Source organism: Homalodisca vitripennis, chromosome 4, assembly GCF_021130785.1.
Source record: "Homalodisca vitripennis isolate AUS2020 chromosome 4, UT_GWSS_2.1, whole genome shotgun sequence".
Taxonomy (NCBI): domain Eukaryota; kingdom Metazoa; phylum Arthropoda; class Insecta; order Hemiptera; family Cicadellidae; genus Homalodisca; species Homalodisca vitripennis.
Window position 1 is genome coordinate 82,590,466 of NC_060210.1, and position 24,921 is coordinate 82,615,386.

Genomic DNA, 24,921 nt, shown 5'->3' on the forward strand with positions numbered 1-24,921 from the left:
AAGGAAGTAGCCAAAATGATCCAAAAGCTGCTCAGGTAGCAGAAGAAGAAGAACAGGAAGAAATCATTGAAGAGACCGAAGACCATGAAGAGGCATTCAATAGAGTAGCCGGACAAAATGAAGAACAAGACAGGAGAGAACCAAGCCCAGGAACCGCAGAAGAGCGACCAGGCCCTTTTAGATCCATAAGAGATAGAAGAAAACCGTTGTAGATTCAAAGACTATGAAGTTTATTAAATAATAGGAAATGTATATACATATTGTTATGACAGTGAACGTGTATTGCATCGTTTATTTAGTAGTTAAAAGTAAACGCAATGTATTGAATAATTATGTATTGTTTGTTATTTGAGGATGTTATATGATACACTAAAATATTCCTCGTTAGTATGTTATGCTTCTTGTCTGATGTGTAAGTAAAAGATGTTTTAGAGTACCACGTACAAAGTAGAATGCAATAGTTACTCCGAATTGAATGGGTTGTATGCGTGAGTATGAATGTTGTATGACTGTGAAACGAATGTTGATGAATGGGTATGCAAGGTGTGTGAATAAAAGCCAAATTAAAGGATCCAAACAATTCAAATGTGTGATTGAGTACACTATAAGGAAAGAAGTTATATCTACGCAGGTTAAGATAAGAAACATAAGATCAAGCTGTACGTAATAAAATAAATTCGAATAAGTCAGGATATTCCATGAAGTAAACAATTATTAGGATCTAAATGATGATTTCAGGAATACTTGTACTCTTTGTCGAGACAGGAATGGCAGAGAATGAAATGACACAGGGAATCGTTTTCAAGAAACTTCATGACACAATTATTTCCGAGGATGAATGGAAGATTGTATTAGATTTTAATATGATAGAAATAAGAGACGAAACTTGAGTCACTTAAGACATTGTGCACAGACTTAGTTTATTATACGAACACTAGTGTAAATGTGTGGGATGAGGACTTTGCTTTTCGAATATAGTAGAATTAAGACCGGGATAGACCAGTATGAAATCCGATGTAAGTGACTTATTTAGACTTCTACCTACAGAAACGCTCCAAGCGAGGACTAGTTGATGCAGGAGGATATGCATTGAAAATGGTTGTTTGGTGTGCCACTAGCGAAGATATGGAACAAGTTAATAGTAAAGTTGAAGAGATAAAAAAGATTAGCGGATCACTGTTGAGTTTCTAGAGAAAACCAAATCACCTTAATGAAAGACATGAATGAAAAAGATGGTAACAAATACTAAAGCCATATCAGAGATAGATGACTAAACTTACTCATTCAAATAACATGTTAATCACTTCACTCCAAGGATTCGAACAAGAAAACATTATGCTACATCGTTCATTAACAAAACATTTAAAATCTGTCAGTCTAGCACGTCATTTAGGTCAAACCATAGATGAAGCAAAGTTAAGAATTGTTGAGTTTAGGCAAGCTTTAGAATTAGTAAACACAGGTAGAATAAGCAGCAAATTACTACCACCCCATGAGTTTGTAAACATATTGCTTGACATAGGAAAAGTCATACCTCGTCATTTGAAACTAATTATACCAGTTAATGAAGAGGACGTTATTTATGTATTACACCTTTTGCACTGCTCATGGCTTTAGCCACCAAGACAGGAATTAGATTGATTCGTAACTATACCTTTAAGTTCGCAAGACAGACGTCTTGAACTTTATAAAGTAGAAGTTATTCCATTGTACCAAACAAACCTTCAACATTGGTTTAAAATGGAATGTACAAGTTGATTATTTGTTGATCTCCAAAGAGAGACAGTATTATGCACCTATCGATTTTAACACACTAAGTCAGTGTAGACTAAGTCATTTTTATTTGTGTCCTAACTCTATAAATGTATTGGCATCATAGCGTTAATGATTGTATATTCGCTCTATTCATGGGATCTAACCTAGTCACAGAAAAAATGTTCACGAACCTTAACCATAAATGTAACTTCACCTGTATGGATCCAAAACGGCAATGATTGGATCTATAGCCTAAAGGAACCATATAAAGTCATACTTAACTGTATGAGGAGTTCTGATGGAGAAAACTCAGTTATCTCTCCACCACATCTAGGTTATTTAGAATTAACTTTAAACAAGTCTGGAATATTAAAACAGGCTTCAAGTTGCGCTATCTTTGGTAAATATAATAAGTTATTCTCGAGGACTCAAGGAAATATAAAATATAAATTTGACATTAAACCATTTGCACATCCCAAAAGATTAACCTGTTGCTATATCTCACGAAGAAAATCTAATCTTTAAAAACAGTAGCTTGTTATTTGAAAACAATGCAAAAAGTCAAGGACAATCTTAAAGATAATCACATAGAACTAGACCTTAACAAGCTTTTAAATGATACACATGTTTTGTACCCTAGTATCAAAGAAAGTATAGAAACCACCCACTGAACTATTTCTACATTATCATAGTTTCAATGTTTATTTTGTTCATTTTGAATAGTGTACTTTGCGTAGTTTTGTTTTGTCACAGGAAAATGCCAACCTGTGCGAGGATGTCCTCAGTTGCTGAGCGGCAAGCCCCAACCATTCGAGTAGAACATGGAACTCCCCTCCGCTCGCAGAAATTATTCAGGAGTCTTCCTTTGTTCAATTCAATACACCAAGCCCGCCTTGAAGTACGGTATTGTGAAATTCATTGTAGTGCTGAACCAGTCAGGTCAGTGTTGCAAAGACTATATTTGTTATATAAATATGTGGGGACTTGCCAAGCTCAAGAAAATGTAATGTAGTTAGTGAGGACATATATCTTAAGTGATTGTCAATGTCAAGTAGAATTAAATTGTAGATTATAAGAACTTACGCAGCCTAAAATACTATTTTGTCCTTTTAAGTTGTGAAAAAAAATTGATGTAATGTAAAATGTTATCCTATATACATTTTTTTTTGAAGTATTGTAAATGTTTGTTATATTCTGAGAATCTAAGATGTATCACCATGAAAATTCTGTATGATCCATCTTTCCTGAAAGGGAGAGTGATGTAGCGCGCACGCACACTACTATTTTTAATATAGTAATTTTTAGATGGTATTTTAGTAATTACACAGTGTGTAAATTAACTGGACTAACCCAAGTCCCTTTAACCGCGTGATGTGAGGTGACTGGCCGTGCTGAGGAAATGCAAGGGTCAGCACTCGTCAGCACGGGTCGGCAGTCGAGTTGAGGGCTCGGAGGTAGGCGGAGGGATTGGCAATGTAGAGTGTGTGAAGTAAGTCTATTTTGGTGGAGTGAGGATGCGAACACACCGGTACACATATAGTAGTTTGAGTGCGCCTACGAGTGTTTTAGTGCATTTTGAATATAGATTGGACTCAAACAAAGGAGAAACGTGAGTAATTATTTCAAGACCCTTCTCAACCACTATTCTAAATTTCCCTACGAGCTAGGGTGGTGGCAGCAAAACGCTATCCCTTTTATTAACCATGAGCCTCTCTGGCTAATATCGGAGGGCTTACAGGGGCACACGGACAGCTGGGCGCCGGGTTTTTTTTTCTTTTTGCCTGTTGGCTGGCCTTTATAATCTTATAATGCGGCCACTTAGTACACTTGTTATGTCTTCTTTCTAGTTATTTGCCGTATTCACTTTTTACACATGAACCTTGTGGTTGCCGACCAAACTATGAACAATTAGTTAGTCTTTGCATTTTCCAAGTCATGTGTTTTTTTTTTATTCTTTTTTGTAATTTACTATATTGCTATTAGATTATCAGATGTTTATTTCATTTTGTTTGTTTTCTATGAAGGTTATGTAGAGTAAAATCCATACCCTAGAACCATAATTTCTAACATGTTCTGTGTAATTTTATGGTTAGTTAGGAGAAGGAAAAACTAAGGAAATCTCTTTGATTGGATTATATGATAGTGATTTTGATATTCTTCACTGCCACCCAGGCCATTTAGGTATCAAGCATGTATTCTAAGTGTTCCACAACCTAATCAAATTTACATGGTTCTACTTACTATTTTTAAAAAATCATTAATTTCTTTATAAATTTGAGTGTCTGCTTTTCGCAGCAAATCGATTAATATAATATTCTAATTCTGTTGATTGGCTTTGTATCTTGATTGATTTACTTTCTTGTAACTAAGTTGCCTGGCATAAGAGTACTTGGGACATTCCAGCAAAACATGTTCCATTGTCTCTATCTTAGCCATTGTGCAGTTTAGGCATAGCGGAGTGAAGTATTTTTTTATTCTGTATAGACATGAATTTACATTGCCATGACCAAGCCTCAATCTACTGATATTAATGATTTCCCACCTGCTAAAATTACATGATTTAAACCATGGGTATTTTGTAAATTGGGTTGTTTGTTGCGCAGTTACTTAGTGAAGATCATTGTCTGGCACGCCGTCACTGCCCCTGCCACTGTGATCACTCCGAACTACATCCTCAATGCCACCAACCACTTCACAAAGCTCTGGTACATCACTACACTCACTTGAATCGTCACAATCACTACTGATAACGAGATCGATTTCACTGTCACGAAATGTACGACTACAACCCGCCATTGTTTCTGCACAACTAATATAAATAGCAAAATAATGGAATAAATCTACTGTAAAAGTAAAGTAAATGGTCTCCTGATAGCATACAACCTGTAGTAGTACAAACTATTGCTACTCGAGCGCAGCACTTATCGGCTCTAGTAGATAAAGCAGTGCGTGCCGATCTGTGCCGTTTAGGCTGCAGTGGCTATGCCGATTCATGCCTTGCAAGCGGGAGAGGGTTAAAAAAATCCTTACAGATCACAAAAAACATAAACTTGCTGCATTATTAACTTTCTTTGATGAACACGACAAACAAGGTAACGAACTTCTCAATCATATCGTTACTGGTGATAAAACATGGATGAAGCATGTCAATTGTGAAACATAACTGTAGCCTATGGAATGGGGACACACATTCCAAGAAAATGTCACCAACTCAGTCAGCGAGAAAGACTATGGCAACTGTTTTTTGGGATGTTAAGGGTGTGATTCTGGTTGATTCCCTTGAACGAGTATCAACAATCAACGCAGAGAGGTACTGTGGAACATTGCAGAAGCTACGGTGAGCGATACAAAACTCGTATCGCAGCCAATCGTACACAATATGTCTTGGATGATTTTGATTAGGAAGTGTTTGATCAGCTGCCTTATAGTTCAGATCTGGTATCAAGTGACTACCACCTCTTTCTAGCAATGAAGACCTGGCTCGCAACGCAGCGCTTCAATAGTGACGCTGAACTTCATGCTGTTGTTAATCTGCAGTGGTTAAGATCTCAGGCAGCAGATTTCTACAAAGCTGGAATCGAAAAACTTGTGACACTCTGTATGTGATTTATAGATGCCTAGTGTTTCAGAGTTTTTGATCTTTCGTCATATTCTTTTACTCCACTTTATCTAGGGTATTTCTCGATGCCTGGTACTTATGTAGGCTCTTAAGATACTCAACTTTGAGTCTGGCTACTTCTTCATCACAAAAAGTCTTGTGTCTCTTTTTCTTTCCCTTTCGTAGGTTCTTCTTCAGACAGGTGGCATCCATTACTATTGTTAGAATTAATAAACTTATTGTGTGCATCCTCAGCAGTTTGGGCATCGAAAACTTCCATCCAGTCTTTATGTTGTACTTGTATCCGAAGAGAGTCAAATGTTGTTTTTAGTGAAATATCTTTGCATAATATTAGGAATGTATGACTTTTGTTTTAAAGATTGTGCTGTGCTGTTTGATCAGACATTTCTGCATTCATTACTACAGTGCTAAGTTCTTCGTTTTTAAAGTTCAAGCATACAAAGTCTATGGAAATAAAGGTAGTAGGTGTAATCCTAGTATGGGGTAGAATTCGTCTTTCCATATTGTGCCTAGACAGTGTTTCAGTAAGTTTCTGGTCTTAACGATTTGCAGTTAGTTGTTAATATTTATATAACTAATTATGACTATCCGGTAAGTCTCAGCCTTTGTTGTCTCAAGCAATGTGGAGAGGATTTTCAGACCTTCTTCAAGCCTGTCATTAGGTGGTTTGTATGTTCCTAATACATACAGAGGGTCCTTGCTTATTTTCAACATAATAATAGCTATCTCACAAACACATTCTTACCAGTGCAGGCATGTCTGTTGCCTCTGATTTTCCAGATCGTGTGTGACAAATATTGCTACTGTCACTTACATATGGTTCCGTCTGATGAAACTTGCTTTGAGTGTATCCAGGTAGCCTTGTGTGATGTAGTAATTCTTCTTTTAGGCTGTGCTCAGTAAAAATTCCTATGTCTGCGAAGAGTCTTCTAAAAAGTGGGATAGCCTGTAAATTTTGTTTTTAATGCATTATACATTTTGGTGGAGTATTCTTATGTGTTTGTCATAACAAATCAGGGTGGCCACCCGACTGGGAATTTTCCTGAGAACTGGGAAAATTTCAAAAACAATTTTCCGTGTCCAAGAACTTGTGAAATCAAGACATAATTTGACAGCTCCTTGAATAAAAAACTGATTAATCTCGAAATATTTTACGCAACGTGGTTCGTGAAATTGTGAATGGAGATCAATATATGTTTGCAATCTCCATCTGATGCCGGTTGATCGAAGGTTACCTCCACTATTGTAGTGGAGTTTATCTTGGTTTAACTCTTATTCTTGAGTGAAAATAGTATTTTTAAAAGACGTGTTAGATTAGATAGCAAAAGCCTAAAATGTACAGTGTTGTAGGGTATATACGAGTTGAAGGATTCGGTTTGTTGAATAATTTGATTTTTAACAGTCTAATAAGAGGTGCAGCCCGGTTTTTTTTAGTACACCAGAATGTCAGCTGGATTTTTACCAAGCCTGATAGATACCTTTTAGAGAAGAAAGTAGCTGGTTATCTACAAGTAACGCCGAAAAGGGGGCATTTGTGTCCGGTTGCACAGCAATGACAGAATAAGCTGAGGGTTAGACATTGGAGAAACAGCTGAGGATAAACATTTAATGTCTAGCACTGGCGGCGGATAAGCGCCATTGTGTAGTACTGCCCTCCTGCTTACGTCTGTCATGGCTATTTTCGAGTGTTCCTCATATGTACAACACAAACATTAAACTTTAAGTCGGCGCTCATCCAGCGCCTATCGCCCACCGCTTGTATCGCGGCCTGGGCCTCTGTTGGTCTATGAAAGATTGCACCTCACACATTCCGATTGTCATCAAACTTTACCAGGGTTGCTACAGGAGTCCAATAATGAAATTCCCTGACTTTTCCCTGATTTCCAGACCAAGTTTTTCATTTTTCCCTGACTTTTTTTCGACGCAATCCCCAGGGTTTTTGGCAATTAATGGGTGGAAAAAAGCGGTGTTGAGGCTAAAAAGCGGTCGTCTGCAGGCTTGGACTCGGCACGGCGGCAGTAAGTTTATTTGTGTAAAGGGATTTTATATTTTTCCCTGACCAACGTCGAAATTCCTTGACTTTTCCCTGACTTGAGACCGGATTCCCTGACTTTTCCCTGATTTCCAGTCCTGTTTATTTTTCCCTGACTTCCCTGACCTGTAGCATCCCTGTTTACTTGCCAGTATAAACGCAACTTAATGTTGTCGCCAGTCTACAGACGGCTAGCCGACCGAATCAACAACGCTCATCAGTTTCCGACGTCAGAGCGGGATTGGTTGAACGACGGCTGGGAATAAACGATTTCGCACACGTGACGATCGGTCGGACGATTCGAACTGATCAAACCAAATAGTCCAACGTACATATAGGAGCCTTATGTTATGTTTCGTAGTCCTTGAATATAATTTAACGGACACAAACCACAGCCTTTCGTGGGTTTACTTACCTTGTAGTTGTGTTGTCGTGATTATATTCTTGTATCTTAAAGGCTAACAAAAAATATTTAAGAACCAGTAATTGATAACATTAAAATTGTGCTCGTTATCTGGGTGCAAATATAGGAGGTACTGTAGTATACTGGTGTCTATGTACTTTTTCTACACATCGCGAACTAAGCGCACTTCGGTAACTTCCGTAGTAGATAACTTTCTGATGCATTCTTCGTATATTGGCCGTTAATAGTGGGATATATTTGGAGCCACGATACTTTCACAGGACTCTAACCAGGGCTACCACCAACGATGAGAATCTGGAAACGCGTGCATTATACATGAGTTTCGGACTCCGGGAAACATAAGTGAATTTTTATAATGTCCCTGGAATTTTTACTAGGAATGTATAGTTTCCGATACTCGATCCTGTGGCTCTTTTCAATCAATTCGGATACCAACAGGAAGTGTTTAAACATACTTTAAAAAAAATCAGGATTTCACAATATTAATCAAATGGAAAAGCTGATACTAGAATCCAAAAATAAGTCTTGCTAAAACATGTTTGTAGGCTACATTCTGGATGAAAAACTAGTTTGATAATCGAAGTAACAACTACGGCTTAACAAATATTATTCTTCTAAGTACTTTAAAGTGTACACAAAAACAGAAACAAAAATTCAGTACTCATGTTTAATTTTCGAGTTCACAGAACCACACTGAATTAAAACATAAACAGAACTCAAACCAAGAACAAAAGACATAACCAAAATAAAATTTTAACAAATAAATACCACAAACAACAAGATTCCAATCAGCTGTGTGTAGAATATTTGTAAATGTTTACATAGAACTAAAAAATGTTTTGTTATAAAAAGGAAAAGAGTTCAAATCTTAGGTTCAACCCATCTGGTTGCCTTGATTTTAAAATTAATTGATGTGCGATTTCAACATTTCTTAAATTTATCAGATTGGTATTTTGATTGGGGTTTGGCTCTAAATGGTAAATTCCTTTTAGGCTGAAATAGTTTTCTAATTTACATCTTAACAAATAGTATTTTAGATATAATTATTATTTATAATATTTATTTTGGCACATCGTCAAGTGTCCGCACTGTCTATTCGTGGACAAAAACTATCGGCAGTACGCAAATTACAGAGTGGTAAAACATTTTTGTAGTTCTTTGTGTGTAAAACTGGTTCTATGCATGGACGTTAGCTGCTCAGCGGGCGATTGCTAATTTTGATTTTATCTATACGTCACCGTTTTTACATCAATTTTGGCAAAAAGGCATCATTATTTATCTATTATAAAAAGGCATTTGACCTGGTGAACCAAACTATTTTACTTTCTAAATTAGAACATGCAAGAATAAGAGGAGTGGTGCACAGCTGGTTTAATACATACCTTTCAAACAGAGAACGAATTGTCAAATTTAATGACTGTTATTATATAGTAATCCAGAAATAGTTGAGAAATGTGTGCCGCAGGGCTCTGTTCTCTCAAGCACATTGTTCTTGATGTACAGTAGTGATTTGATAGAAAAACCATTTAAAGGGCAAATTTATGCTTTTGCAGATGATTTGGTTCTTCTATTATATGTTAATGAAAGCAAAGAGGAGATGTGGCAATGTGTAATACAAAGACAAACATTTTGAAATTGTGGTGTGTTCAAAATAAAATGATTGTAAATGTATCTAAAACTAAAGTAATTTATTTTAATTTTAGAGATTTTAAGTTTATTAATGATATAACTTTTCATGATTTTGATTGTAATCAAAAAACATATGTAAATGCGAAAAAATTGAGATAGTTAAGCATTTAAAAGAACTAGGAGTATTTTTAGATAGTAAATTGTCATGGGAAAAACATATTGAATATATAAATTCTTTAAAGCGTCAAATTAGGAAGTTTTATTATATAAAGAATAAATATAACTCAGATTTATTACAGACATTATACATTCTAGGTTGCAATATGGTATTCAATGCTGGGGAGGAGCTTTTAAAAATTCAATAAGAAAACTTATTGCAACCCAAAACCATTTTTTTGTGTATATTTTATATAAGAACAAGAGAGAATCATTTTTTCCTCTTTATCAAAGGCTGAATATTTTACCACTCCAACATTTATTTATTTATAAAGTATTACAAATTTTGTTTTAAAAGAAGCGGAAATAATGGAACAGAACATTTATATAAGCATTATGTACATGATGCGGAACGTAAAAAACAAAGCAGTTACAAGAGTTTTTTTTAGGCCCAAAGTGTTTTAATATGTTGCCAATTGATATGAAAAAGTGTAGTTTCACCTGAAAAAATGGCTGATGAACTCTGAGGAAATTAAACAATTAACAGATATAATTGAATAAAATATTTAAGAATGTATATATGTGAGTGCTGAAAAGGTTGTACAAAGAGTATGGGGAAATTTAGGTTTCATGGGTAAAAAAAAGTACGAAAGTAGCAGTATTTGATAAGAAGTGTGTATAATTTTTCTAGTAATTATGTTTTGGTTACTTAATTTTATATTAATGGGTAAGGTTTACGATTGTCCACAGTAGTTTGTAAACAAACAAAGTGATATCACTACAGAGGCCGAATGCCAATTCTCAGTGTCATAAAAGTAGTAACTGATAATAGTGTAATTTTTTGACTGCCGGCCATCAAAACTGTGTAGGATGGTTGAGTATATTCCTACCATTTTATATGATGCAAGAAGTGTAATGTTGTAGAAGGAATAAAGATATTTTCATTTCATTTCATTTTTCTCTCTAGTATTCTTTAATGTAGAAGAGGACACAACAATAAATAGCCATGGCATTTATAGTTTGCGGACAAGTATATCATAAAATGAATCCCAAAACACGATTTACCAGAAAAAAAATGCAGAGCAAAGCTTTGTTTCCTGATATTAACTCTTTTAAACAACACATCACAAAATGCCAAGTGGACACTGTGTGGAAAACAATGCTGATGTTTTCCTTTAACAAGCTTTTATTATTAAATTACTGCCATTATATTTTAATGGTGAAACCTAATGTCGATTAACATGTTAACAATTGTACTTCTTTGCTACCAACGTTCTGAATAATGCTAATTTCAAGGACAATTGTGTTAATTTTAAATGCTTCAAATCCTGGAATAGCAGTATTGATATCCCAGGATTATCAGGACTAAACAAATTGTCCAGAATACCAGGATATAAATTTTTATTATTGATTTCTATTGTAAAACAAACAAAATTAAGGGAAGACAGTTAACTGTGTTATGCAACATCTCAGCTAGGATATACTCTGTCACCGGTACAACAAAGCCAATATCCCATTCTCCTGGACACTGCTGGATTTGTTAATATGAGCCTGCTTTAATGTTCAGTTCATTTTTAATTCATGTAATATTTGTAACCTTGAAGCTCAGATACAAAAGAATGGTAATATAAATCAACACTCAAAACTACTTGAAAAACATTTAATAACGTAAAAAAGAAGAACTCATATTACAAAATTACATGAACAAGAAGAACTATATATTTTCACAAACAACATAAATTTGTTAAAAAAAGAAGTTTACTTACAAAATGTACTGCAACTTACGACTATAAGTGAATGAAACAAACTTCTTCGAAAGGACAAAAGAAAAACAAAATCTCACCTTAAATATAAAAGAAACATGTAACGGTATTAAACACTATTACATGAATTGAAAAACATTTAAAAACATAAAAAGGAACACATTATAAAATTAAATCAACAAGAAGAACTATACATTTTTACAAAACAATTTTTTGTACAAATGTACCATATTAAGTTAATTACTATACACAATTCATTTAATATTTACAGCAACATAAGAAACATATATTTTTCAAAAATGAAGTTTACATTAAAAATGTATTGTGACTTACGACTAAGTGAACAAAACAAACTTCTTCGAAAGGAGAAAAGGAAAACAAAATCTCACCTTAAATATAAAAGAAACATGTAACGGTATTAACACACTATTACATGAATTGAAAAACATTTAACAACATAAAAAAGGAACACATATTATAATTAAATCAATAAGAAGAACTATACATTTTTACAAAACAATTTTTTGTACAAATGTACCAAATTAAGATAATTACTATACACTATTTATTTAATAATATTTACAGTAACATAAGAAACATAAATTTCTTAAAAAATGGAGTTTATATTACAAAGTGTACCTTGGCTTACAACTAAGTGAACGAAACAAACTTCTTTTCTAAGAACAAGGACAAGAGAAAAACATAATCTCACCTTAAATATAAAAGAAATACATGTAATAGTATTAACACACTACCATAGTTGTTTTTATTTTTGATTAAATATGGCACAATAAATACAATTTGAAATCATAAACTTGAATCTATTTGGGATATGATCTGTTAAGTACTGGTCCCGGTTACAAAGTATGTTCTAACCCCTCCTTATAGCGAACATGAAAGGGGTTTCTATACTGGCAATACTGGATGTTAAAGTCAAGTGGAGAATATTATGTACACATCTACCCATTAGTATCATAGATATACAGAGTTTTCCACAGAGGTGCATGTATTAAGCCTTACAGTTGCCATCTCATTGATCATTCCACAACCTTACACACTGATATATAAATGAATCAAAATTGTAGAAAAAAGAAAATAATAAAAAGAACAATACTGTTTCCATTTAGTTTTTACAACAAATCTTAATTACAAACATGTTATGAGAGACATTATACAGTAATTTTTTTATTGACAACTGATTAATATTAAATGTTATGACAAATTAACTAGTTAATGAACTCAGTTTATAAAAATGTATATTTTTTAGTTTACATTAAACATTTATGAACACCTTATGTATCAAAAGTGTTGATGCAATTAAAAAAATATTAATTAATTTTAAATATAATAAATAAATATTTTTATTAAATGCATACAACATACCAACAGTTTTGCTAAAAGATGAAAAAAGTTTTCAGATGTAAAATATTGCACCACTATAATATTTTTGTAGTAAAAATAAATATAACTAACCATTTGCTGATTTCTCTGATGTTACTTAATGTTTTTGAGCAATACAAATGACTATAATTTTCAGAAATCCTGTGCAGCTGATAAATATGTTTCTTAAACTTAATACAGGATATTTTTAGGCAATCTATCAGAAAACAGGTAAATTAATGTTATGAAACTAAAACAATTTTTTAGATCGTCTCCATCACAATCAGTTAAATAGTTCTAAAAGACTGATTAATATTGGCTCATCACGTCACCACGTAGTTAAACAATTCTATTTTATTAAAAAAAGTTTTTAAAGGTGTAAAAATCGATACATCACCATTCTTTGAAGTTTTGTGTTAAGAATTACAATATTAGAATGTCATATTTTGGTAGAAGTTTTATTGTGATTAAAATTTAAAAATGGGTATATATATATTCGGCTATTGCCATTTATACAAATTTAATGAATGTAAATAGAAGTCATTTGACAGGTATTTGGTCTTCCGATCATATGTTAGTTTGGTTATTTAAACACATATGTGAAAGAAACGGCCAAATACAAAATAATTGAATCGTAAAAATTGAGGGCTCTGTGGTGTAATGGTAGCACATTCACCCGGCAAGTGAGAGATCCGGGTTCGAGTCCCGGCGGAGCAAGTACTTTTTGCGATTCAATGTTTATTGAAATAAATTAAATTCGGCTATTGCCATTTATACAAATTTAATGAATGTATATATATATATATATACATACACACACACTATGATATTTTTATATTTTTTGTGGTAATAAACATACTTTGTTTTCTACAAACACAAACATTAAAATTAAAAGGTTAATTGTTGTATTTCCTCACAAGTAAAAACTAGATTTAGCACAGTATATACCAAATAATTATACACAATTTTATATCTTTCCTGGCAAAAATAAATTTGATAGTGGTTTTGTTGAAATGAATTCAACATTAATACTTCATTTTAAACATTTAATAATCTTTTATACAAACTTTATTTTCCTTTTGTCAGGTGTTCAGTCTGAAGTTATGTCAAATAAATCAGGTAAAATTAATAACATGTGCGTTTGGTCAGTGAAGTATCATCTAACAGTTTCAGATTTATATTAAACCATTCTAGGAATTAATTGACACCCTGCATTATAATGTTATAATTTGAGTATAAAAATCTGTTGTATATAAATTTACTATTCTACTAGGTACAGCTGTGCCTAGGAAAAAATACTAATATTACAAGTAAACAAATTTAACCTCTGACTTCTAAAAAAACCAATTTGAATGAAATCATATCATTTTTTAATCGACTTATAAGTGGTACCTTCTGTAAAATTATGATTCATGGCAAGTTTAACGTTTATTTTACAAGGAATTTCCACAATTGTAATTATACATCATGAGCTGTAGGTTACACAGAACACAAATTACAAGAAATATTGGTCAAAAATTTGTCTCTATCATTCTTCTTACGTAGTATTGAGATTACAAGTTCAATAGACCTGTTAAAATAACATTACTCAAGACATTATAATTTCAATACAAAAAATAGTTTATGAAAGGCACAAAGGCAATGTGTTTGATTACGAACACAGATTATTTTTTCCACACTTATCTTGAAAACCTCTCCGTTATAGTTTTATTTGTCTCTTTTGGTATGGGTCTGAATTATTCTACAAGATCTTTTACCATCTCGGTGTCTGTTAATGAAATGAAATTTTTAATTTCTTCTTGGACGTCAGAACGTTCCACACTTATCTTAAAAACCTCTCAGTTATAGTTTTATTTGTCTCACTTGGTATGGGTCTGAATTGTTCTACAAGATCTTCTACCATCTCGGTGTCTGTTAATGAAAGGAAATTTTTTATTTCTTCTAGGACGTCAGAATTCAAACAGGCTCTTGCCAAATGCCTAAAAAAATTGATAACACTTTAAAAATTATTTCAAATTTTCATAAACAAATCTAAGTTACTAATTTAATAATAACTAAAACTACAACCATATTATTCTGACTCTTTCTTGTTTAAAAAATACTGATCACATCCGTGCCACTTCTAAAGAGTCATCTATTTTAATAGAACAAATGTTATTTTTCTATATTTCTAAATAACAACATAAATTTTATGTTTCTTATAGTGATGTGATGGAAAATGTCCCTTTGTATGCTGAGAAAGATACCTCCTCATTTTATTGTTTGATAGTGGGTGTTACCAATAAAAATTATGGTAGTGATATGCATGTTATTAGATATGTCAAGCTTATTCAATCAAAAAGTGCTAACATGGATTCACAAAAAAGAAAACCTACTATCACTGCCACTATTCAAAACATTATTGACCAAATAGATAAGGAGCAATACATCTCCACACTTCTCCTCAACTATAACAAGGTGTTTGACTATTTAGAACATGATCTTATCTCAAGAAAACCAACATTACTGAGAATCACAGACAAAGCAGACAAGGATCAAAATAGTTCAGATGCATATAACCACACTAAGAATTGCAAACACGTATAAGTTGAAAAAATTTCCTGTCCTATAAGGAATCCCACAAGGGTATCTACTAGGCCGAAATCTCTTTAGTCCTATTGTCAATATTTTATCAACACACTCAAGATTCAACAAGGTTTAATCATCTTTGGTCTACAAAACTGAGATATGCTCAACTAAACATATGAAACCTCAACTCTTGACGCAATAGCATCTCTCACGGAAAAAGTTTGATCATATCTCCTTTCAAGAGCGAAATTCGTGCCGTCATTTACTACCTCGTTGTGAAGGGAAAAACTACGGTTGAAATTTATAATGAGGCGAAAACTGTTTAGGGTAATGGAGTATGAATTGTATGAGTGTGTACAAGTGGTGTCGTGAGTTTAAAAATAGCCGAATTTCCGTGCATGATGATCAGAGGAGTGGAAAACCTTCAATTGTGACTGAGGAACTTGTGGAAAAACCGTTATTGTGGTCCGTAACGATTGCAGATTGATGTTAGATGAAACTTTCTGCGGTGTTTCCGCAAATCTCCAGATCCCTGATACACAAAACAATCACAGAAACTCTCGGATATCGGTAATTGTCTGCGAGATGGGTCCAAAAACAGCTGACAGAACAGCACAAGTTGAATGGAGTGCAGAGCTTCAAGAGTTTTTGGAACGCTACAAATTCAGAGGCGACCCCCCCCCCCCCCCACCCCCCCCCCCCCCCACCCCCCCCCCCCCCCACCCCCCCCCCCCCCCACCCCCCCCCCCCCCCACCCCCCCCCCCCCCCACCCCATTTGTATATTACATGAAAAATGGCAAACTTCTTTTAAAATTTAAACAACATTGTTCAGAAATTTTCTATTTTTCAGGAAATAAAACTGCTATTTTGAGTTTCCTAGTTTATATTATAAATATACAATCTGAAGCATAGATAAGTGTAATTAGCTACTTTGTATAAAACAATATTTTATTTTTTTTGTACCAACATTTAACAAACATTATTTTAATATACAGTATCTTGAGGAAATGGGTTTTCTGAATCTAAATTAGTATTAACTACATAATCTTATTACCAAAATGTTGGAATATTATGACAGAATTATATCAGTAATCTAATTTTAATACCTTACTGAATTCCCAACTTTCAAATTATAAAGTTTTTGTGTAGGTTCTAAATGGTTAAAATCACTGAATAAAGTGTGTTTCAGTTTGTTTTGGGGGTTTAAACCACAAAGTAAAAGAATATTTGGAAATAGATGTAAACTTTGGAGTACAAAATATTTAGATGATTTTTGAGCAAGACAGGGAATATTTAAGTTGCACGAGTAAAAGATCAAAATTTCTGTTAAACCATGCTTACTAAGCATATGTGTAATGAATTTATATCCTATTCATACAATTTACATTATCACCATACAATTCATATGTTATTTATTACCTGTGAGTGGTGTAAATGTTAAAAAGACAGAAAGATTTAAACATAAAATAGGATGATTAGCAAGGTAAATTCACTTTCACAAACTATTATTATAACCATGCTTACTTTGGTAAAGTAATGAAGAGTTAAAGTGGAAATAAATTTTGGGACGATCCATGTTTTATTATTACATTTCCAGGTATATGTAATGATTTGTGGAAATGAGTATGGTAATGGAAAAAGAAAGTACCAAGGACCAATGTATAAGACTTCACAATAGTGACCTGTTTCAACTCGTCAGAATTTCACATGGCTATGTGGGTGGATGATTGAAATAAAAATATTCTTCCCGAGTTCAAATTCAAAATGTTCCTACCCACACATATTCCAGCACGTAAAAAAACTCCATACTTTACATGCTCAGCAAACATAGTTATCTGCATTTACATAAAATAGTCCTGGATATCTTAATATCTATGTCTAGGACTATTTTCTAAATCATTATTTTATTGTTTAATAAAAACCGGTGAAATACTGTTCATGTATTATTCTGAGGTACTCAAATGTGAACTTATTTAATTCTACACAGCTCTAAATTTTTCCGACCATTCATATCCTCCTTACTGAAAATGGAAAACTGTACAAATTGCTCTGAAATAGTAAAACCTACCCTAAACAGTTAACATCACTACCGAGTAGGAACAATAGAAAATCGGTTAAAAGGACTAACTCTAAATAAATACAAACAGCTACTTTTTATACAATATGGGCGAGATCACATTCACTTTGATTGCTTAAAAATCTGAGGTCTTATAAAATAATTTTTCAGCCTTCATAAAATATGTACAAAATAAATACTCTAAAATCACAGACAAAACTAAATTATTTGCTAATACATTGTTCAAACGAGGGCACAGAGTTTGTTTTTGGTTTTGTGCGAAGGCGGGGGAGGCGGGGGCTCGGAAGGTTTCCTCTCGACAACTGGTTCTGGTTCCTCCGTTTTCTCATCCGACTGGCTGGTGTTGTACATGGACCGGCTCAGGCGATGGCGGACCGACTTGCCTACTCGAGATCGTCGAAAACTGGTGAACCTCCCCATTACGTTAGTGCTGTTGAACTTGCGGCTGGCGGAGATGGCTTGCATGTCTACTTCTGATGCAATCAAACTGGCCTGTAATAACATATCTGAAGGTTAGGTTTTACATCGTGACAAGAAAAAAAACATTACTACGAGCCGGGTGTACTTGCAAGCATTATGACATTATCACAAAAAAGTGTTAAACTTCAAAATCTTGTAAGACTATATTTTTAATTATTGGATAATGGAACACATTTAATGTTAAAGATAAAACTAATACACACCTAATGATTTTTAGCTTTTTTGATATTAATTATATCTTTAAAATACAATACCTTCTGGGTTGAAAACTAAAAGGGATCTGGAGCTTCCAAATGCAGGGTGTTACCAGAAACCAGGAGCTCTCACAGTTTGAATGTTCCTATAACCTGGTATCTGCCAGAGATCAGAAAGTCTTAGAGGCTGAGAGCTCTAAGAATCTGAGTAGTCCCAAAACAGTGATAGCTGGAAGCTTTCAGAAGACAGGAGCATGGAGTGTTTCAGAATTGGTTTAATGTACATTCTTATGGTTTTTATGGAACCAGGTGGTTCAGTGACATAAGTTTCAATTTACCAGTCTTATGAACTGTACAGAATATCTACCTAAATGGCATGGTCGGTAAACCAAAAGGTCTTGTTAAATCATTAAGACAATCATGGGACTATTTAACATGAGGCACATATAAAGGTACATAATATATCTCACAGTTAGGCTTTATGAGTAGATTGTGTTAGGTGTCTGTACATTGGAATTATCCTGATATTTGAGTTCATATGGTAATGATAAGATACATCTAGAGGGTTGATTGCTGTAGTAGACTTGGCTATAAGTGAAAACCTGATAAAATATAATCAATCAAGTTCTTTAATTAAGCAACTACAGTTAAAATCTCATTTAAAATGATTTACCTTTTTGTCAGTATGAGCACAGTTGAGAGTTGTCACAGTTAACTCGATATCTTTAGTGTCCTGGTAGGCTGCAACAGAAAATCATCAATAATAATTGTAATTTTCAATTGTATTATACAACTATAACTATATGGTACAACTATAACTAAGTTCAGATATCGTTCTATGGTACCATCTGTGTTGGTGTTAGTGAGTATACGGAAATCACCAATATCACTTAAAGTCTACTAGGTCTTGATCTTAATTTACTGATATAAACTAGAGCCAAGAGATCAGTGTCCTTCTGACTTAAAAACCATTCAAATAAGACACTGTATACACAGTGAATCTGATAAGGTGTCCTAAACGTGTTAGGAAAAAACGATTAAAAGTGTAACAAAGAAATAAAATTCTAACATGTATTAATCATTAGATTTCTCTGTATTTAAAATACTTTAAGTTTAATCAGATTTTATTGACAAATGTGACCAAACCAAAGTCTTAAAATTGTATTATTCATAACCATCAAAACATTCTAAATATTAATCTAAAATAAAAAAAAACTCAATTTTTTGAAAAAAAAAAAGAAAATAGAGAAAACTGATTGAAATTACTTCTATGTCACAATAATATAAATTAAAAACGCATTTGAATGCTCCACAAGTGCATTTTGTTATTTAAAGGGTTATTAAATTGTATCCTGAGAATGATTTAGTGCCAAAACACGTGTTTAAAATATAATAAATGTTTAGCAATGGTTTAAAATCCTTTTTCTACTAATCTGGATACTGTGCATTGTTTTAAAACTGTAGTCAAAAGAAAGATTTAGGTGATAAATTAAAGAAATTTAACTGTTTCAAAATAGCAGATAAAAATAAATAATTAGATTTTATGACAAACTCAGTATGTACTACATATTGAAAAATAAATAATAAATAAAGCCAGCATCTTGTTACTCTGCACAGAATTTCTTTTAAAACTACTTTCTACTGCAGAGTAAAATTTACAAAATTCATTATGTTTTTATTTACAGTTGTTTCTACTGGATAATAATTTTTAATGGTACACTACCTGAATTTAAATGAATATACTAATACGTCAGTAATAGTGTTTAGCATTCATACCAAAAAGTTGTCTTTTTCAATAGTAAAAATCTTTTCGGATTGTTGTAAATGCCGGAGTTTTGTAAAACCGTATTACTCTAACCGTATTCGTATTACTCTAAACGTATTTATATTACTCTAGCTTGCCTGACTGTAGAATTTTATATCTTTATTATAAACCTTTTACTTTATGGTAAGGTCCTCTCATAAAACAATGGTCCATGGGTACAGTACTGGCTGAATAAGGCTAAAAAAGAAACCGACCTGTTTTTTTTTTTAAATAAAAATAAAAATATTTTAGATCTTTAAAACAGATGAAATTGACACTTAACATAAGATAAACGCCATAAAATGAGAGGAATCTTATCGAAGCCTTATTGCATAGAATGGCTACTACTGCAAGTATCTTTATTTCATTATCTGGATTTCAGTAGGGTACTACACCAATAGAGACAGGCCTGTATAGAGACAGGCTATATACTTTTATTCTTAACCTTTCAATGCTTTATGTTGGTGTAGTATCTACATACCAGCAAACTCTTCTATGGGTTTCTCAATGGTATCGTGATCTATCCATGTGAGTCCCATCTCTACCTTCTCGGCCAAATCCTGCCAGTGTAGCTTGTTGGTGTAGCAGCCATCGTAGAGTGGTTGCATCCACGGGAATGTCTCTGCCAATACCTGCAATCAATCAGTCAACAAGTATATTTGAGAAGTGACATTTTCTATTATTTTGATAAAATCAGTATCAACATGAAAAATATGTTAATAACACTCTAACATTCATGACAGCAAAACTCTCTGAGCAGTCAGACAACATTGTTAAAGATCTCTAAAGCTTGATTTAAAAAGTTAGATTGTACCTTATACAGCGGAAGACAAATCACATCTATGAAGCCAACTTGCATTTGTGGCAATTCGTCTTTGCGTTCTCTGTCCATCATGGCCTGAAAATCATATTAAGAAAGTAATCCGTATTGTTATGAGTAAAATAAGTATTAATTACACATTTTCTATAAAAATGAAAAGAGCAGAAAATTAGTAACATTTTAAATTTACTGTTTAACAAGTAATTAGTACCAAATAAAAAAGAATAAGTAATTTAATGCGGTTTATCAATTTAGTAATAAAACAGTTTTCAAATGGTTTTAACTTTCCAACTTTAATAAATTGTATATATTATTTGAACTGTTTCTACCATCATATTGATTTTATTCATCTCTTACCAAAACTGACAGCGTAGTCAACATTAACTTTAGTAAATTCTCTTGACTCTTGTATGCTATTTTATAATGAACTTGAATGAGTGCTACCAGTGTACATCCCATTTGAATGACATAACTGGATTTATGAAATAGTTATTATCGTATTTATGTTAACCAATATTGTCTGTTCCACTTTTATTTTCTAATTTGACCACAATTACATTTGTTGGTGTAGGTTATTTACCAAGCATAAATTAATAATAAAGTTAACTGATACTTGATATCAGTAAATGAATATCAGTAATGTATTGGCCACTACATAACAATATCTCGTTAAGTGCTTGCTCCAGTTTTAATTGGTTTTGGTGTAAATACGTATACAAAAGTTTCCTTTATCAAATGTACTTGAATAAATCATCTTGACCAGAGGTAATATATATACCTTTATATACATATTTATTTCATTATATAAAATACATTTTTTCTAATGGTAAGTGCATGTTGTTTCCTTTTGATATAAATCAACATACCACTGGCTGTTGGTTCAATTGCAATTTCTCAAGATCTCCCTGGTCAAAAAATTCGTCAGCAACCAATTTGGCGACTTTATGTTGTATTTCCCATGGCTTTGCAATAGCACTGACGTCACAGGCTGTCATCATCATGCCGCACAACACTGCAACAAGATAATAACATTAATCTAAAATCACTTTACCTTTAATCTTAGCTGAAATAGCTTAGATTTTACAATGAACTATGATTGCTATTGTTTCATCACTGGTATATATTGTTTGCCAAAAGAGAAAAAAAAATATATCCACTTACGATCCTAATAGTCTTCAGTAACATCCTGTAGACATCAGTTAATAACGGCCTGTTATTAGGTAAATAACAAAAATGTCAATAGTGAATTACTTGTGCGTTTCTTATTTAAAATAAAGGAATATTCAGACATTTCGAACAGTAAAGTTCACATGGTTGTATTTGAAATTCTAGTCATCATAATACTCTGTTGAGATGTAAGGCCTGAACATGTAAAAGAATATTTAAACAACCACATTATATGCTGAACAATCATGCATGTCATATATACATACATTTTAATGGATTGGACACTAACTAAGCTTCCTACAACAAATTTAAACGATTGGCCTCTGTAGTAATTGGTCGCATCACTATATTTAACCGAATGCATTAGAAAGTACGTCAATAAGCATTCATAATGTGAGTTTTAAAGACACAATCTTTTATTTTATATTACAGACTATGTTTGAACTTAAACATTTTGTGATCACGATTGATTAACAGCGCTGAACAATATACTGTTGCTTAATTCAACAAAATTTACCTATTGACTTTCACTGTGCTTGTTTTCATTGACGAGGATAGGACAGTTAATCTAAACATGAACAAACTGGGCATAACTATAATGGCTAAGATTTCATATGAAACAGGGTCTGACAATTTTATAGAAACAGAGGAACATTCAGTTTCAACAAGAATACTTCAGGAATCGTTTAGATGGAGGTACTGACTAGAAGATATTAGTTGATCAACCGCAACTACAAGTCTTATATGTGGTAGAGATGTTGAAATATAAAAAAAGTACAGCACTTTTAGGGAATGTAAAAACTGCAATCTACAAACCAGGAATGCTAAAAGCCAAAACGCTCATAGTTCATAAATTACGATGGTAAAATAAAAGATTCACTGATATATCGTCGAGAGATGTAACAGCCGTCTCTATAACAAAATACGAAAAAGATATAAAGTGATATAAAGTCCCTCAATATTAATAAAGCACAGAATTATGATGAAGATGTAAACGAATTTTGATGTAGTATGTTTGAAATTTAAATAGAAGCATTCATTACCTGATTGATCTACCACAGAAGAATAAAGATAAGTAAATCATCATAGGTGCCCATTTTTTCTAAATTCAACATTTTATTTAAGCATATACCATAACAAGGTAAAACCCATATGCTTAGAGAGTAAACAAATGTATCATAGTCAATTTAATAAGAGCGGTAACTATTATTTTTTATATCTAGTGATGGCCAAGGGACAGTTGCTTTCTCAAGATCTTTCAATGAGGTATTAGGTTGGGATGATTTCAGCTTTGGGGTTAAAAAGGTACATTTAGGATTTTATTTCCATAGCCGTAATAGCGATATTCAACAAATTATCAAGCCCCTAGCAATGCTTTTACATATATTAGTATTGCACTCTTTTAGGTAAAATCTTATAAAAAATATAATACCGTATGTGATAATAATTTCATTGTTAGTCATGTAAACTGGCTTAATAACCCAAGATGAGCTCAATCAAGAAGACTTCCAATCTTTGGGAATTAACTGCATGAGTACTATAGAGATTGTCTGAGTATTATTAAGAGTAGATCGTAGAAGCTATTACGATTATCTCATCAAGCATGACTTCAAAAGTAAAATTTATAAATTTATCAATCAGTGGGCAGAACTTAATTTAATGCTATCACAATGAGAAAGAAAAAATATTTTATAGAAAAGATCAGAAGAACGGGATATTCTATAAAAATCAATTAAAACATCTGTCCAATATATATTTAAGGGAGTTATTGATGAAAGAGTTAAGTAATAACAATAATTTACTTAATTTGTTTGTTAATGATGATGAAATTTTGAATGGATATTAAAGTTTAGGACATTTGCCATCGTTATTTGTTACAAAATGTATAACACAACGTTTTGAGTATTACAATTTACCCTCTTTATCAGACAGACATATAATAGTCTGTTCTCTTTATCAAGAAGACATATATCTAATAGGGCTGGAGGTGGCTGCCTTTACACCTTCCCCTCCCGCCTATCGCCTGCCTGTCTCATTGTTTCAGATAACAGTCATGAGGCCACAGGAAGTGGTGAAATTGATTTTCTTGTTAGTCTCCCACTTTTGTCTGTGCTGATGTGATGTGTGATAGTACTGTTGGATTCTCGTACTCATGACCCGCATCCTGTGCATTGATAACGTCTCGATTAATTTACTCCTATCTGGACTCTCCTTTTTAAGGTAAGTTTGACTCCTTTTTTTCTCTTCTTAGTTATCTTTCTTAATTCATGAAATAAAAGAGAATTGATCTGTATGCTTCACCTGAAGAAGAGGATAGATTTCAATTCTCGAACGTTGTGTTATTTATTTTGACATATAAAAACGGCAAATGTCCGAAACCCAAATCATTTAATGTTTTAATTCCATTCCAATTTTCAGAACCTACAGTTTTTTTTATCAAGACGGATATTTGAATCAGGGGTTTTAAGGCCAAACTCTATAGTTTGATGTTAATTCTAGTCATAAAAAACTGAACTAACATTAAGACCAAGTAACACTTCCACAGCTGCAATCAATCAATACTTACATTCCTTTTTCTCCTCACTCTGCCAATCAAACTCTCCATTCTCAATAAGCTCCATGAACTTGCTGTTCTTCTTGAAATACATGGCTAAGTCTGTTGAAAGAATTGAATTCTCAACAACTTTCATTACATATCTGTAGTCTTCCATCGACAGAGACTGTAAACATGGACATTACTCATTAAATCTCATACTTTTATTTTTTAGTCTTATAGAAATGTTTATTAAATGATGAGGTCAAATATAGAAATAATAATACTCGTAACAATATTGCTTTCTTTATATTTGAAATCTTAGCTTTTGCTCTATTGCAATAAGTAACACGTATTAAATTGTAATATTTTAAATGTGGTATATGTTATAGTTTCTATTTAATTAACAATGCATCTTTACACAGTGATCTTTACTTACAATAATATCATTGTGTATAAATAATCAATGATAGGTATAAACCAGCAAGAAGTGAAACCTCCTGGGGAATTGTAGACTAA

At 32.9% G+C, this 24,921-nt stretch overlaps 1 protein-coding gene across 6 annotated transcripts in view; it reads right to left on the bottom strand.

The window, feature by feature from the left end:
* Nucleotides 1-16,107: 16,107 nt before the first annotated feature.
* LOC124359652 (cGMP-specific 3',5'-cyclic phosphodiesterase-like) overlaps nt 16,108-24,921 on the bottom strand; it is a 507,337-nt gene continuing 498,523 nt past the window's right edge. For all 6 annotated transcript variants that reach the window (XM_046812571.1, XM_046812573.1, XM_046812572.1 and 3 more), the window contains 6 exons: nt 24,436-24,589; nt 21,569-21,714; nt 20,697-20,780; nt 20,364-20,514; nt 18,752-18,819; nt 16,108-17,896 (listed from right to left, as the gene is read on the bottom strand). In XM_046812571.1, the coding sequence (XP_046668527.1) occupies nt 17,627-17,896; nt 18,752-18,819; nt 20,364-20,514; nt 20,697-20,780; nt 21,569-21,714; nt 24,436-24,589 (873 nt within the window). In that variant the 3' untranslated portion in view covers nt 16,108-17,626. The remainder of the gene's footprint in view (nt 17,897-18,751; nt 18,820-20,363; nt 20,515-20,696; nt 20,781-21,568; nt 21,715-24,435; nt 24,590-24,921) is intronic.